At 50.2% G+C, this 17,623-nt stretch overlaps 1 protein-coding gene across 1 annotated transcript in view; it reads right to left on the reverse strand.

Annotated features, from left to right (window-relative positions):
* MED27 (mediator complex subunit 27) overlaps positions 1-6,695 on the reverse strand; it is a 165,427-nt gene extending 158,732 nt beyond the window's left edge. Inside the window, exons 1-2 of the mRNA XM_037036452.1 lie at positions 6,469-6,695; positions 4,374-4,518 (exon numbers count right to left, since the gene is read on the reverse strand). Coding sequence (XP_036892347.1) covers positions 4,374-4,518; positions 6,469-6,671 — 348 coding nt within the window. The 5' untranslated portion in view covers positions 6,672-6,695. The remainder of the gene's footprint in view (positions 1-4,373; positions 4,519-6,468) is intronic.
* Between the last annotated feature and the right edge of the window lie 10,928 nt (positions 6,696-17,623).

The following is a 17,623-nucleotide window of genomic DNA, read 5'->3' on the forward strand; positions in this document are numbered from 1 at the left end:
CTCCCAGAAGGGGCACACCAGGGGACAGAAGACGTGGGCAAATCTGCGGACCTCAGCCCTCAGACACGGACCACCAGTTCGCCAACCCTCATGCTGTCCCCCCAAACCCCACTGGAGCCCAGCCAGGGCCCGTGTCTCAGGTCCCACTTTTCTCTACAAGCGACACAACCAGACTCTCAGTAATGGCCCCAATGGGAACGCCCTCATTGCACTTGACCAAAAACACAAGCCAGCAGACCACAGAGGGGCTGCAAGTTAGAAACTCAGCAGCGAAAGCTTCCGGCCGTCCCTGTGTTCATTCGAGGCGCTGTAACTGAACACTACCGTACACCAGGCACTTCGCTAGGCCTGGGGCTCCCCGCAGGGGACAAGACAGACAACAGTGTCTCTCCTTGAGAACTTTAAAGAGGACAGGGTCCCTTGAGGAAAAGGCCCAGTTCTGTGATGTACACAATCCCACCCCTGTTGGCTCCAGGATACCAAAACCTGGCGGATTTGAGAGATGAAGGTGACCGTCACGTAGAGCCACGGAGGAACTGGCCTCTGATGAGAGCGGTCCAGGAGGGAGGGGAGGGAAGGCCTCAGACCTTCCCCGTGAGCAGTCTCGGAGCAGGGGCACCCCTTTCTAACAAAAATGGAAGGCTAGGCATCCACCCACAAGGCAGGAGCGGCGGCCGCTGCCTCTGGGTCCACTCCCGCCCCTTGGACAGAGTGCCTGCTGGGGTCTTCGCGCCATCAGAGACACGCTGAAGTCTCGGTCTGCTTTCCAGGCAGACAAACGAGGAGCCCCTGCCACGAACCAGGGAAAGAAAGCCTGAGCCGAAAATGAAGGCCTGGTCACAGGACACTGGAACCTTGAGAAAGGGACCAACAGGGTGAGCGCCGCCTGACTCTCGACACATCTGAACATAATGAGCGAAAGACAGCACCCACAGCCGCCGCGAGTGGCACCAAGGCCAATGATCTAGGCCTCGTCGGGACGCCTGTCACCCCTACACGGAACGACCGTCCGTGGGCACCACGAGCGAAACGGGGAGTCCTTCCCCCAGTTCCGCATGGAGAGAGTGCTGCTCACAGCACTTCAACACCATTTCCCTAGATTAGATCAATTCTTCAATGTGCTATCCTAACAATTACGCCAACTACCACACAATATTCCAACTGACTTTACAAAAATCACAAAATCCCCTCAAGAAAATAATTCCTGTTGGGCACGAACAAGATTCTTCTGGGGCCAACAGCACGCTAAACGGAGTCCAGCGCAGGAGGGAGAGGCAGAGCCTGCCCCGCACCTGCCCCGCCCTCAGCCCCCGGACGGAGAGCTGGCACTGGCGAGTCACCCCACCTGCATTTAATGTTATCGATGCGCTTAAACTCTCTGAGGGAGAAATGATGAACGATGAAAGTCTCAGCAATTAAAAAACTCCATTTGTACGAGAATCGAGATACACACATATAGCCATTTGCTTCTGTACCCCCAGCTGAAAATTAGGATGCTGGCTTATTTCTTGGCATTATTTCCTCAGTTTTTATGATTTTATTTATTCATCTTTAGAGGGGAAAGGAAGGAGAGAGGGAGAGAAATATCAATGTATGGCTGCCTCTCATGCGTCCCCTGCTGGGAACTGGCCTGCAACCCAGGCATGTGCCCTGATTGGGAATCGAACCACGATCCTTTGGTTCGCAGGCCGCCCTCAGTCCACTGAGCTACACCAGCCAGGGCTCAGTTTTTAAAGATGTGTCCATAAGACATCCTTGCTCGTTTCCCTCGCTGCTTTCAGGGTTTCATTCATTCTTGTAATCTACCGAACACCCTTTCTGGAGTCAGGTGAGTCCCAGCCAGAAAGGACGTTACCTGCTGTAACAGAAAGAAAAGCACGTTCTCCCTGCAGCCCAGCTTTGAGTTTGCACGCGGCCTCGGCAGGGAGGGACGCCACAGCCGACTAGTGGCGTCTGCCCTGGACAGGCAGGGCAGACATGTCTGAGGACACACGTACCACGCATTTGCCATCTCCATCCTTCAACAAACCAAGGAAAATCAGCAAAATGCATACAGATTCATGAATAAAATACACAAAGTATTTCTAGGATACAGGTTAAAGTGGGAAGAATGTTTTCTGTCGTTAAAAGCCTTAAGCCAAACTGGATGATGGACCCATCAGGTTTCAGAGGAGAGACCCCTGGCCTCAGTCAGGAAATGCAAACTCTCCTCCAGCTGCCGGGCCGTGTGCGTCAGGCCACTGGGGCCCGGTCGGCTCTGCCGTGAAGTCCAGGGCTACACCGAAGACCCCCCCCTCACTCTCCTCACCCCTCCCGGCTCCCCTGATCCCCCCTGGGGGGGCAGCAGGGAGCCTCACGAGAGCACTTCCTCTACAGGCGTGACTAAGACCCCCCCCCCGCTCTCCCACGGCTCACGCGGGGTTTGCGTCTCACAGACACCCGCACCCACACCCTTCCTGCAGCCTCACCAGAGCAAGAAGTGCTTTCCCTAATGCGACCTCTTCTCCTTCTGGGGGCCGGACTGGGGGCCGGACTGGGGGCCGGACTGGGGGCCGGGGCAGGTGCTTCTACTTTAATACTCGAACTATTAATTCGAGGAACAATGAAGTTACCTTCACTCAAAAGTTAAGTGCCATCGTTTCAGTTTAAAGCCAGTTTAAACTCCCCTGGAATCCCAGTCACTTGCGGTTCCCCCACTGGGAAATCTCCATCCTTCTAGCATGTCCCAGGAACACCCCTGCCCACACACACGATCCATCAACACGGCTGCCACGTCCAAACACCAAACTGCAAGACTGGGAGGCCAGCCATGCTCCGACTGACCACACCCCACCCGCCATCAGGTAAACTCCTGTGCAGACGACCAAGAGTTCCCTGGGAAAACACGGAAGCACACACAGGACGGCCTCAGAGGGCAGTGCTATCCGTGACGGGCTGGGACCGTCTCACGTCTGGCCCTGGCAACTGCAACCCCCTCCTTTGGGAACTGCCTGTCCCCAACTGCAAGGGGCCCCGTTTCCTGTGCTGGCGGTGCTCCACGGTGGCCAATCGGAGAATCCCACTCCCTGGATTTAGTGAACTGTCTCAGGGGCCACCTACCAAGCAGGGCCAAACTCTTCTCCAGGGTCTGACACGGACACCGAGAGACCAGCTGGCGTAAGGACCACGCAAACCCACAGATGCCAAGCTAACTTTCCTACCAGATGGAGAGGACCAGGCCAACACAGCAGAGGCCTACAGAGGACAAGAGTGACAGATCCACAGCACCTAGGCACCCTGATCCCCAGGACCAGATTCAGTTTGTCACCGGCAGCCCACCTGAGCCTCAAGTTCTTTCTCTCGCACCACACGATCAACCGCTCCTCCCTGCGTCTCGGACTCAGCTTCCAGGGTTCCACCTAAAACCAAAGAATGTAAACACCCCCACAGAGCAATTGCTGCACACAGGACACACTGTCACGGCTGACCTGCTATCCAACATCTGAGGGGACAAGGCCCACAGAAAAGAGGAAAACCACAACGGACAGCGGGAGCAACGGAGCAGTTCACAGCCAGTAACCATAAGAACTAAGGAAGCAGCAGAGGCTCATAAGAAATCGTTCCAAACACAGAGTCTCATCCTCCACCAGCAGGAAAAAAGTTAAAGAACACAACCACCCACGGCACCGAAACAGAAGGGACTGATCAGCAAACGTTTCCAGGCCATGACCCCAACTGCGCCTGGTATTTTCAGACCACAGTTTCGTGTTCCCTGTACAGCTGTCCTCGGGTCTCTGCCACTGCCGGCCTGCCTGCAGGAGGAAACCACAAACAGCAATTTCTGCGAAGTGCGCACAGAACAGTCTCTCTAGGATGCGCCCCGAAGTAACCAGAGAGCAACTGAGAGCAATCTAACAGCACTCTAGTGACCCCCTTCCACCCACGACACGCGAGGACAGTGCAAGCAGCACAGGCGACAGTGAGTGGAGGCACATCCAGACCCCCAGTCCTCACCTTCGGGGAGTGAGGGCTCCTCTGAGAATCTGATGAAAGCTAGGAAGGCTTCCCCAGGGGAAAAAATGCACACGCCACATTCTGTACATAATTTTCAGGGGTTTATAGAAGCTGCTTCCTGTAACCAGCCTCCAGGTCACACACACCTGACTTTGATGGTTTACCCAAATTACCTGAGCACTGTGAATAAGCAAGCCTCGAAGACTTCAAAGGACTACACAGCGGCTCACAGGGAAATTCTAAAGCATCCGACTCTGTAACCCCAGGCAGAATCAAGAACAAAAAAAGAAATAAAACCTGGCCCTCATCTTCTGCACTTAGGAAATGGAAGAAGACGTGGCGGTCCCTGTACCGCCCCCTTCCTGGCATGTGGCCCTTACCTTGTTCGACCACTTGTACGCCTGGAGCAGCTGGCTGTAGAGCGGCGTTTTGTCCTGCACGGGGTCCAGGCTCAGCAACCCACTGTTATGGAGCGGGTGGTTCTCGGACGGCTTGCCCACCAGATTGCTCAGGCGTTCCAGCTCACTGAAGAGAAAACAGAAAAAGCGCACCTGAGCCCGCCGAAGTGCCAGGACTGAGCCCACCACATGGGTCAGAGGCTGCCCCTCACACTGCCCGTCAGAGGTCCCGCAAAAAGAAGTCCTTTTTTGAAAGATGAGAAAGATTAGGGACAATCAAGAAAACCCCTAACTGGGCGCTGATCTTCGTTTAAAACCAAGCTCTCTGGTGCCATTCCAAAGGAAGTGGGGGAAAGCTAAGAGCCCTGGAATCAGTCAAACTCTAAAAAGTGGGACTTAGTAACTCGAGCTATTCTCTGCGAGAGGGAGGGGAGCTTCCAGATTTGAAGTGTGGTATAACACTGCTCACCACCGAGTTTTCTGAGCCGCATGCAGAGCATGACATTTGGCAGAACGGCAAGTACCTGAGTAAATGACGATTATCTGTCATTCACAAAGGGGTAGATTTGTACAGGGTGCTTCAAAGACGGTAATGCTTAAAACACCGAGGAGATAAACCAACAGAATGGGAAGACACGACAGAGGGCCGTGTCAAACCAGCACGCTCAGCCTAGCAGGAAAACTCTGGAGAAACCGGAGAGTGAGCCGAGCACAAGCACGTCCCAGGAGCACGCTCCGAGGAGCGGTCCAAACGGTCCGCCCGAGGTGCCCCAGGCACAGCTTCTCACGCCACGTTCACTTTGGAATCTTCAGGCGCCTTCTTCTCGGCATGACAGTAGAAAGACTTAAGAAGGCAAAGGGGTAATGTAACACTCCCCAACTTACTCAAATGGTGAAGAGCTACAACATCCTGAATGTGAGGAAGGGAAGCAAACCGGAGAGGAAATGGAAGACAGGAAAGAAGGACCAACACGTCCCCTCCAGCAGGGAGAGCACTGAGGGGCGCTGTGCCAGAGAGCAGCAAGGGACGTGGGAGTTGAGGAGGGGGTGCAGTTTCCTGGCCTTCCCCCAAAGAATGGCAACTGCTCGGTGGAGGGGGGAGAGGGGACAGAGGCACCCTCCATTTGGTCACCACCTCCTCTTCCATTCTACCTCCCTCTTCCATCTGGTTACTAAGGAGACAAGTTGAGGGGAAAAACAAAATCCATCTACTCCACCACCAAGGGAGGGCTGGCTCCCCAAACGCCCTTCCTGGCTCAAGTCGGTCTGCGAAATAAAACAAACATCCTGTCATCCTAACCTGCCTGGGAAGGACTGCCTCTCTTAAGGAAGGGAAGACAACCTGGGGCCCTAACCAGTTAACAAGTGCCTACTATGTGCCCTTTACAAACATCCTCCCACCTAACTCTGACAACAACACTTATGAAATAGGTGACCTATAAGAAAGAGAAATGTGCAATCCTTGCCCTTAAAGGGACCTTAAATAAAGAGGGGAGGGGGGTTAAGCCTGAGCTTAGTTCTCTCTCGAGGAAGGACCTGAACAGAGCAGTGGGGGTGGGGAGGAGGCGGGGAAAGGCGGATCAAGGGCTGTTTGGTCGTGCCGGGCGGGCGGCGGGACAGCCAGCACTGATGAATGCCACGGGTCGCGGGGAGGAACTGGGGCTAATCAGCTCGGGGGCACTCGGGTTTGGGGCAGGGCTGCGCTGGTCCCGTCTGGTGCTGTGGGTAGAGTGTGATGAGACGCGGTGGGGCACAGAGGTACTACAGGTGAGAAACCTGTCAAGGCGAAGGGAAAACTTCGCGGGAAGGACGTGTCTCCACGTGAGCAATGGAACGACCACAGAAGGGGGCCAGGGCAGCGTGAGGCGGCCCGAACAACAGGCCAAGAGGCTGGAGCCGAGAACGCAGAGGTGAGGGGTCAGGTGTCCCCGAGGGCAGGCAGAGGCTGGGAGGAGGGGAAGACAGCGAGGGAGCAAGGGAAAGAGAGCAAGGTCCCTGCACCGGGAGACTCGCGCGGGGTCGGGGCAGGGTGCGAGCCGGGGCAGCCCCCGACCCCGGCCCCTCAGCCGGTACCTACTTGAGGTCCCGGTTGACCGAATGCAAGTTGTCCTGGAATTGCGCGATGAAGGCCTTCTCCCGGCCCTCCAGCGTCTCCTTGTTCCGCATGCCATCTTTCAGGCAGTCGAACACCCTGCTCACGCTGGAGCGCAGCGCCTGGATGGCACTAATGGCCTGGGAAAATGCCTCCAGGTTCACGCCGACACTTAGCACGTCAGCCATGTTGCCGCCGCCACAGCCGGCTCTCCCAAGCCGGCTTCGTGAGCGAAGCGCCGCGCGCGCTGATGACGCAGTCTCGAGGGCTTCTGGGAAATGTAGTTTCCGCGAGCCGGGGCTGCCCAGGTGGGTGGTGCGGGAACTATCCAAAATAGGATTTCCACTTTAACTGCAGGAACGCAGGGACAGAAAGTGATCTCGACTTAGAGAAGTCAGGCCACACGCCTGGACTTCTTGATGGTGACAAGGAAATACAAAAGGTTCCCGCATTTTCCCGAACTTGTCCTCTTGAGAGTTATAGGGAAAAGAATTTCTCAGAGCAATAGTGTCCCTGGAGTAAAAAATGATAGCCCATTGAATAAAATCAGTCCATATTCATAAGTAAATGGGACACAAGGGAAATTTCTTCCCTACAGTAGGATGCCAACTAGTAAATGTAGAAAGAATGATGGGGAGAAAATTACCAGTTGGCAGCATTGGAATAATAATTGGTTCAGATAGGATCAAGGGGAGCTAAAACCAGTGAGTGGAAGTGCGAAGAGGGGTGGGACATTTCTATAGTCTCAGACTACCACCCCATAAGGAACTTATTAACTAAGGAAAAATAACGATCTAGCGAGTTCCCTTCTGGGTACAGACCCAGAAGAAAGGACGACGGTCTAGAGCAGATATTTGCGCATGCGTGCTCACAGCAGCTTTATTCACAATGACTGAAGGGCGGAGCGCCCCAGTGTCCATCCTCAGAGGAATGCATAAGCCGCATGTGGCGTACGCTACAAAGGAATATTTCTTTCAGCCTCAGGAAGGAAGGAATTTCTGACACACGCTACCATATGGATGAGCCTTGAAGACACGTTAAATAAAATAAGCCTGTCACAGAAGGACGACTGCTGTGTGATTTCATTTCTATGAGGTCCTTAGCATGGGCAAATCCACAGAGACAAATGTAGAATGGTGGTTTCGGGGGCTGGGAAAGCTGGGGAGTTAGTGATGAACCGACTTCTGTTGGAGAGGATGAAAAATTTCTGCAGGTGGTGGCGATGGCTGCCCAATAACATGAATGTAGGTGATGCTACAGAGCTAGACACTTAAAAATGATTCAAATGGCAACTTTTATGTTATAAATATTTTACCACATATTTCTAAATTCAGTAATGTACAAGTGAAGGGTGACTTCACAGTGGGGAAATCTGGCAGACATCCCCCTCACCAAGAGGTCAAGGTCAACATCACCAGTGTAGGGCAAAGCTGCCTCCTGAAAGAATGCACTGAGAAGAGGGCAGCGTGATGTCTCTGACAGTCCTGCCAAAAATGCAAAGCCTGAATCTGATCAGGACTTCGGGCAAACTCAAACGGAAGGACAGCCAACTAAATAGCTGACCTGCACTTTCCCACAAGACAGGTGCCGTGGGGCCCGAGGACCGGTTCCGGAGGAGAAGCGACCAAAGAGGCAGGATGGCTGACCACAGTGCATGAGCCGGGATTTGCTTTTGCTGACATGACCAAGACAACGGGTGAAATCTGAATAAGGCTGTTGATGATTAGTTAGTGGTGTGTTATCAGGGATGGTTTCATGACTTTGATGACAATATTGTGGTAATGGAAGAGGAGAGCCTCATTTAGGAGAGATATACCCTGAAGAGAAAAAAGAGCATCGTTATGTCTGTATGCTAAAGAAAACAGTAGGGATATGTTTATTTAGAGGGCGACAAAGCAAATGCAGTAAGATATGAACAATTGTAGAGTCTGGATGAAAGACATACAGAAATTATCTGTGCTATTATCGCAAATATAAGTCTGAAGTTGTGTCAAAATAAATTGATTTCAATGGCCATCAATAAGGAGCATGGGAAGTTCAAGCACAGTCTAGGTGCTAAGAAAAATCTTCTGTTTGCCAGTCTACATGGACCAGGATTTTTGAAATTGCATAGTTTACCTTAAACCCCCTTCCTTAATAATCTCATTTCTCCTGCAGCCTCACTCCTCTGCCCCCGACCCCCAGACCACCTCAACTCAAATCCTCTAGTCCTGGAGCAGTGCAGATGAATTCTGCTCAAAAACTGGGCCCTGAGTTTTCTCCCCATGGGTCAGATAGCCAGCCCATAAACATTATTCAAATTGGTTAATAATACCATGAGAACAAAAGGTGTCTTGTTGTCTTGGGTTTATAGAGTTGCTTTCATTTCCTGACATCTACCTCACTTTTTTTTAAGTATCAGCATTTGGAGTTGTTGTTTTTTTTAAGGGAGAGGGGTAGAGTTAGGGAACTTCTAGCTATGAACGTTAGACAAGCTATGGAACCTTCATGAGCCTCAATCTCCTCTTCTGTAATAAGACAGATAATAACACCCATCTTTGTAAAATAAGTGTGTAATAATATCTTGTAGGCACAGCTCTTAAAATAATGGTTGCTGAACAGTGAACACTCAGAAGGGTGTAGGTGGTAGGAGAATGCGCTGAGACAGTCCCCCACAGGCCTGTGCCTCTGTCCCCACGTGAGGACACTGAGCAGTGTCGAACAAGGCTTAGCAGCGGGTCGATTACTTCCAGTTCTCTCATGGCATGGCCCTGGACCGGGTGACTCGGACACACAAGAGTTTGTCACACCCGTGTCCTATCATCCATTCTTTTGTGGTGACCTCTTCGCCCCTTTGGAATACAGGTTTTTTCTCGAGCTGGATTTTTTTAAAAAATCATTTTTGTTGAGGTATAATTGACACAAAACCACTTACTGGTTCCAGGTGTACAACATGATGACTTGGTATTTGTGTGCACTGGGAAATGGTCGCCACCATGTCTGCTTAACATCTATGGCCGCCTATCATTACGGGTTATTTTTCCTATGATGAGAACATTTAAGAGTTCCTCTCCTAAGAACTTCCAAATATGCAATACAGTATTATTGAGTTGCCATGCTGGCTTGTGTTTTTTTCATTGTTACTCAAAGACATTTTTTCATTGCTTTTAGGGAGACAGGAGGGCAAAAGAGAAACACTGATGTGAGACCGAAGCACAGGTTGGTTTTCTCCCGGCCTGGGGGTCACTTGCGCCCAGACCTGGGACCGAACCCGTGATGTAGGTATGTGTCCTGACCAGGAATTGAACCACAGTCTTTTGGTTATGGGACGATGCTCCCACCAACTGAGCCACACTGGCCAGGGAGTTGCTGTGCTGTGTTTAAGGCTTTCATAGACAACACCTTTTTTACCCTCGCAAAAGTGAAATACCTATGCTCATTGGCTTGCTTGGATTTTGGCTTCAGTTGGTTCGTCCTTTCCAGGGGGAGATTAGAGAAGGGAGACTCTGCTGTCTCCCTTCTGTCTCCCTTCTGTGACCCTGCTGTCTACTTCACCCTCGGGAAAAAGTACTGGTCTATTTCTGCCCACACCAGTATCTACCATAAACATGAGTTTTGCATACGATTTTGGGAGTTCACAGTCCCCCTGAAGTGCAAACATGGACCTCTGGTTAAGATCCCGTTCTAGACCAGTGCCGTGGGGGTGTGGCCCACAGCCCTGCCTCGGGCACAGTGGATGCTAGTGTAAGCTGAAGCAATGAAGAAACACAATATATTATATATCTGCCTTCTGGACTCCCTCTCCGAATAATTTCTTCTCTTTGTCTCCTCAGATATCATCTCTCTTCCCTCCTGCTCAGCAACCCCCCCCCCACACACACACACATGCACAATAAGATTTTCCTTCATCTCGGTCTCTGATTGAGTAGTTTGGACCCTGATTGGTGCAATAAAGTATGAACACACTCTGCTCCCACAGTCACTAGTGTTCAGGATTTCTGTGGCTCCCCTCTCTGGGGACACTCAGAAACTGATCTGTGGAAATACACATTTCTTTCATCCTCTCAACAGAAAACTTTTCATTCTGGAAAGGAATGGACAGTCTCCAAAGTGTCGTAGATTCTTGAGAACGTCGGCACATGTACACTTGTATCTGTGTGTGTCTGTAGGATATCAGTCACTTTAAAGGAGTTCATTTAGAGCAATATCAGATTTTAATTATTATGATCTTATGTTCGGGTGAAAGGCAGCACCCCGCGGCTAATATCTTCCAAAATGAACAAGCCATTAGCTTGGTACTATCAGCTCAAGAGTATTGGAATAAGCAATCAGAATTAAAGTTGTCAGTATTTAATTAAAATATGCTGCACATCCCATCATATTCAGAGGGCACGTGGTTTAAGCATTCAGGCTGTGAAAGCACTCTCATCAATTAATAATTATTAAGGATTCACTGGGTGCAGAACACTGCATTGGACGGCTGGGCAGAATGTCACCGGGAGGATTTAAATCCAATCTGCCTGGGATAAGCCACATTGTAACTAAGGCGCCTGTCGTCATCAGCGTGGCAGAATGCTTAAGACCCTGGGTCACTCAGGGTTACATGGAGGCAGCATACAGTCCTGGGGACATGCACGCATTCCAGTCGGTCATTCGATATATATGGGTATTTAATGTGCTCGACAGTTTACTGAACAGCTGGGGAGCCGATGCCAAAACCAGGCCACTCTAGCCCCAGTCATGTCACTGAAAATACCTGAAGTGGATTATGTGTTCCTCCTCATTTACCTACGACTCAGTGCACCAGTCGCTTTTAGATTGCTTAGAACCGGCCCTGGCCAGTGTGGCTCAGTGGGTTGGGCATCGTCCCATACACCAAAGGGTCGCAGTTCCCAGTCAGAGCACGTGCCTCGGTCGCAAGTTCAGTCCCCAGCCGGTCAGGGTGTGGGCCAGAGGCAACCGATCAATGTTTCTCTCTCATGTCAATGTTTCTCTCCCCCTCCCTCCCTTCCCCCCTCTCTGAAATCAATGAATGTCCTTGGGTGAGGATTAAACAAATAAATAAATAAATAAATAAACGCTTAGAATCAGATTTATTATAATTAATCTAAAACAAGAATGGTGAGAACCCCTCCTCTCCCATTCTCGTTTTCCTCTTATTTCTGGCCTGTCGTGATTGTGACACGATAGTGGTGATGATGACCAAAGTGATCCCAAGGACAAAGAAGATCCTGGCGATCGGGACACGGGCCTAGCCTGGGGCCCATGCCCCAGACTCGGGTCTCGCCCGCAGATGAGTTCATTCTTCTGGGTCTCCGGTTTTGCAGGTAGACAGCAAGGAAGCAGGAGTCCCTCCAGAGATAACCCAGCAGCAGGAGGTGGAGGGGAGCCAGCTCTCAGTTCGGGAAGGAGGAGAGAGTCCCTGCCCTTACCTCTGATCAAAGCCTCCGCCCCAGGATTCCTGCCCTCCCTGTTCGTGTGTTTACTCAGCAACACTCATGGAATCAGAGGGTTAAATAAGGCCCCAAGAGGAACATGTTCCTGCATTCCTGGACTCCTAGGCTCGCAGCCTAGCCCGGGAGGCGGACACAAACGGAACACGAACTACAGTGAAGTCCAAGTGCAAGGTGGAGACCTGCGCAGAGAACCGCAGAGTCTCCAGAGAGGGTGACCACAGAGTCTTGGTCAGAAGGGAGGCCTGAGTCAAGCCTGCCAAGGTGACAAAGGAGTAACCAGGTACGGGTGAGGGAGTGCAACAGACAGTTTAAGCGCACCAGGGCGCAATTAGACCTGTGTTTTTGGAAGTCCACTCTGGCTGTGGAGAAAGTGGGCGGAGGCCTCCGAGCTCCGAGGCAGAGACCAGAGAGGCAGGGAGAGCTACACCTGCAGAGCGGCTGACAAAGGACCACACTGGAGCCATATTCTTCCCACCCCAGGAAGCCAGAAGGTATTTTAAATGTTTCAGTAAATGATTGATTGCCCACTTGTAGGCCCACTTAATCAACCACCAAGCATGTTATTAGCGGCCTCCACTTACTGCCGTGTTCATACGTAATTAAGAGCGAAACATCGCAGGACCGGACCCTTTTACCAGCACATTAGGCTGAGTCCAAGTGGAAGAAAACACGGGTTTCCTTGTGCAGTCTCGACCGCAGCCCCTGCGAGGGAGGAATCGCCTTCTAACTCCATTACTGCATTATGCGGACGCAGCTCCCGGTACTTTAACCGGGAGGGAAAATGGACCGCCAACAGCGAGCTGCCGAACCTGGAACCGCCCTCACCGCCGCACGGAAGCAGAGGGCAGGTGCCAGGCACGCAGCTCCCAGGGAAAGCCAGGGCGCTAGGGGTGGCGGCTCAGACGAAGGAGGGGGGCTTTGTCTCAGGACGTCTCCTTGAGCCGAAGCCCCTCATTCTGCCAACACCCCCTTCAACTCCGCGGCCCCCTCCCAACTCTCCAGCCCCAGGATATCATATTCCTGGCCAAGAAACCATCCGCTCACCCAAGGCAATAGACTTTAAAAAAAAAAAACGTGTTGCTTTATTTTTCCAATTACTAAATACACACTTACTTTGAAGTTTTGGAACCAATAGAAAAAGCCCACATGAGAAATTAAGGTATGCATAATTCTGCCATTCGACATTCTAGTTATTCACGTAGACACATTCTTTCACAAAATTGGAATTGTACTATTTTTATGACCTCCATTTTTCATAATATAGCTTAAACACTTTTCCCTATCATAAAATAGTCTTCCAAAACCATTTTAACGACCACCAAAGATTCCGTTTGATAGCTTTATATAGGTTCTTTTCCCCCGTTGTTTATTAAATTTATTGGAGCGACATGAACCTATACAGGTTTCAGGGGCACGATTCTATGCCGCATCACCTGTACGTTACACTGTGTGTTCACCACCCAAAGCCGAATCTACGCCCATCACCACGTATTTGACTCCCTTTAACCTTTACTCCCCCCTGACCTCCCTTCCCTCTGGTCACTGCCATACTGTTGTCTGTGTTGGTAAGTTTGGGGGTTTTTGTTGGTCTGACTTAGTCATTTATTGCTTTCAGTTTTTTTAAACATTTTAAAAAGATTTTATTTATTTATCTTTAGAGAGGAAAGGAAGGAGAGAGAGAGAAATATCAATGTATGGACACGCCTCTGGTATGTCCCCTGCCGGGAGCTGGCCTGCAACCCAGGCATGTGCCCTGACTGGGAATCGAACCGCGATCATGTGGTTCGCAGGCCCGTGCTCAATCCACTGAGCTACACCAGCCAGGGTATTTATTGCTTTCAGTTTTATAACTCTCCCTAACTTCGAATTATACTACAAAGCAACAATAATCAAAACAGCATGGTATTGGCACAAAAACAGATACACAGAGCAATGAAATAGAATTAAGAGTCCAGAAATAAACCCACATGTATATGGGCAAATAATTTTCAGCAAAGGAACCAAAAACATACAATGGAGAAAAAGAAAGCCTTTTCAATAAATGGTGCGGGGAGCCCTGGCTGGCGTAGCTCAGTGGATTGAGCATGGACTGCGAACCAAAGGGTCGCCAGTTCGATTCCCAGTCAGGGCACATGCCTGGGTTGCAGGCCAGGTCCCCAGTGGGGGGACCATGTGAGAGGCAACCACACATTGATGTTTCTGTCTCTCTTTCTCCTTCCCTTCCCCTCTCTCTAAAAATACATAAGATCCTTAAAAAAATAAATAAATGGTGCAGGGAAAATTGGAACACCACGTGTAAAACAAGGAAACTAGAGTGCCATTTGTCCCCATGTACAAAAATTAACTCAAAATGGGTCAAAGACCTAAACATAAGATCTGAAACAATAAATTACATAGAAGAAAATACACATACTGAACTTATGGACTTTGGTCTTAGAGGGGATTTTATGAGTTTGACCATAAAGGCAAGGGAAGTAAAAGCAAAGATAAATGAGTGGGACAATATCAGATTAAAAAGTTACTGTTTGACAGAAGAAGCCAAAGCCACCAACCAAACAAAAAGGCAACCCACCCAATGGGACATCCTGGCAAACAACCGCTCCGAGAAGTGGTTAATATCCAAAATACATAAAGAACTCGTGCAACTCAACAACCAGAAATACAAACAACCCAGGTAAGTCCTTGAATCCCCTGTGGCTGACCACCAGGGCTTTCCCACTTCAGTCTCTACAGCCGTGGACACCCTGACTGCACATCCTTGTGTGGAAAGTGGACGCACTCCCCGCAATTGATGTCCGCTCACCATTTGGCTGTGAATCACCATGTGGGTTAACAGGTGCGGAGAAGAGCCAATTAGCTGACTCTTTCTCACACTCCATTGGCCAGAACAGTGTTACAGGGTCTACCCCTGTAGCAAAGGAGGCTGGGAAATTGAATTTCATCTTTCTTTTCTAGTTCTATCAGCACTGCTGTCCCAAGGAAATACGAGGTAAGCCATAAATAGGAGCCACATATTTTCTAACAGTTACATTTAGAAAGGTAAAGAGCATCACACCTATTAGGATGTCTATCGTTAAAAAGGAAAGAAAAGCTTGGACATGGATAAATCAGAACCCCTGAGCCCTGTTGGGGGGAAGGTGAAACAGTGTGGACACTGTGGAAAACTGTGGCGCCTCCTGAAAAACTTAAACAGAGGATTGCCGTCTATCTGTCAACGCTGCTCTGAGTGTACGCCCAAAAGAATCAAAAGCAGGGTCTCGAAAAGATGTTTGTACACCCATGTTCGTAGCAGCACCATTCACGTTAGCCACGATGTAGAAGCAACCCGGCGTCCACTGAGGGATGATGGGTAAATAAAGTGTGGTCCGGCCACACCATGGAATGTTATGGTTCAGCCTGGAAAAGGAAGGAGATTCTGACATTCACTACAGCATGGGTGAGCCCTGAGGACATTATGCTAAGTGAAATAAGACAGTCACAGAAGAACAAATATTGGATGATTCTGTTCATACGAGATAACTACAGTGGTCAAATACTAAAAGACGGGAAGGAGATAGGTGGTTGCCAGAGACCGGAGGGGAGGAAAATGGGGAGCAGTGTTTAATAGGCAGTGTTTCCACTGGACGAGGTGAAAAGGGTTCCAGAGCCGGGCGGCGGTGGTGGCAGCCCAGCACTGTGAGTGTACATAGCGCCAGTGGATACGCACTCAGAAATGGTCACGGTGGTCAAGGTTATGTTACATGCATTCTATCCCAGTTAAAAAAAAAAAGAAAGAAGATACATGTGGAATCAATGTATTTAATTTAATCAACGTGTCTGAAGTATGGTCATTTCAGTATAAAAATACTAATAAGTCTGCATTTTTTTCAAGCTGAGTCTTTGAAATGCTTTGTGAAACTTAGGCTGACAGCACGTTTCAAGTTGGACTGGGCACGTCAGGACCCTGTGGCTGTCGTGCCCAGCAGCCACCTGCTGTCCTTGGCTGCACCATTTAGGGCTGTCCCAATGCAGCCCTAAAATAAAGGCAGGCAAGGGGGACACTTGGGAGACACAGGTGGATCCACCAGCTGGACCTGTTCATGACACCATGGTCCCCCCGCCACTGAACGAACACCCGGAGCTGTGTGCTGGCTGTGGGCGGTGATCACAGCGAACTCCTTGTGACCAATGCCAAGGATGGTATTGGGCAATCTGTGGGAAGCCCCCAGAAAGCTGTCTGGCACGCAGTAACTGCTCCTGGAAATAGTTGTAATTGCTATTCACATTTCTATGTTTCCATGGAGACAAAGGTAACAATAAAAAAGGACTTCATACACACCGCTTCTTAAAAAATTTTAAGACAATAAGGGACCTTTGAATCTGTTTCGTGTTTTTTAAAAGTCACCTTTTAGAGGTCTGTGCTGAGATATTTATGGGTAAAATAATGTGATGTATGAGCCATGGAGAAAGTAACACAGGGCCCAGAGGCAGCTGGGGAAAGGGTGAAACGCCAGGCCATCCGCTGCTGATGGCTGACATTGGGAACAAGTCTGTGGGTCTCATTACACCGCTTGCCATACTTTATAATAGTTCCCATCATTAAGAGTTTGGGCTTTTTTTTTAAAGGACATCATGTTAGTTTTCAACATGCCTTGAGTTTTTCAGATCCTAGGTCATGTTTTAATTTGTGTTTTTGTTTTCACAGAATGTCCAACCTGGTGACTGCCTGGTAGAAACAAAGGGGCCCCGTGGACCCCCGGGCAGCCACCACAGCCAGCACCCTGGCCCCCCTGGCAGTCATGGCTGCAAGGGACTGGGTGGCAAGGCAGGGGTAACAATCACTTCATTTCCCCTTTAGAACGTCTCCAAGAAAGAGACTTCTGCCATTACCCAGTGGCTCAGTGGGTTGGAGCATTGTCCAGTGCACCAAAAGGTTGTAGGTTTGACTCTGACTAGGGCACACTTAGGTTGTGGGTTCGATTCCCGGCCCAGACACACAACTAGGTTGTGGGTTTGATTCCCAATCGGGGCATATACCTAGGTTGCGGTTCAGTCCGCAGTAGGAGTGTGTATGGGAGGCAACCAGTCGATGTCTCTCACATCGAGATTTCCCGCTCCCCAACCCTTCCTCTCTCTCTAAATAAAAACAAATCCCGCCCCTTGGGTTGGGGCGGGAGAAGGTGAGAGGCTTCTGGTTTAGCTCCACCCAAAAGAGGGCATCTTGCGTTGCCTGTGCTGTGAGGGGACGGCTGAAACTGTCAAAATGGTGACTGACACGGACCCTCCTCATCTGCCTGGTTGGGGTGCGGGTTTCTGTTTTGTCTTGTCTTGTTTCCACAGGGATTCGAATACATAAGAGCCAACTGTGCTTATCGCTTTTGTTAAGTGTTTAAAAGGTGAGGACCTTTTTAAAAAAAAAATAACAGCTTGTTTGGCATGTAATTCACATGCCCTAGAGTTTGTGAATGTTCAGTTACACTGGACACACCGTTTTAGCACATTTGGTTAGCGTGTATTAGCGTACGCACAGCACTGTGCAACCATCGCACCGTCCACCTCCAGAACACGCCCACTGCCCTCGGCCCCAGACACCACTCTGTGCTCTCCGTCTCTGTGGCTTTGCCTGTTCTGCAAGTTTCACATGAAGAGAATCCCACGACGTGGCCTTTCGTGTCTCGCTTCGTTCCCATATCCTAGTGTTTTCAGGGTTCATCTGTGTTGTCGCG

Source organism: Sturnira hondurensis, unplaced genomic scaffold (genome assembly GCF_014824575.4).
Source record: "Sturnira hondurensis isolate 20B ecotype Veracruz unplaced genomic scaffold, ASM1482457v3 Scaffold0022908, whole genome shotgun sequence".
NCBI lineage: Eukaryota > Metazoa > Chordata > Mammalia > Chiroptera > Phyllostomidae > Sturnira > Sturnira hondurensis.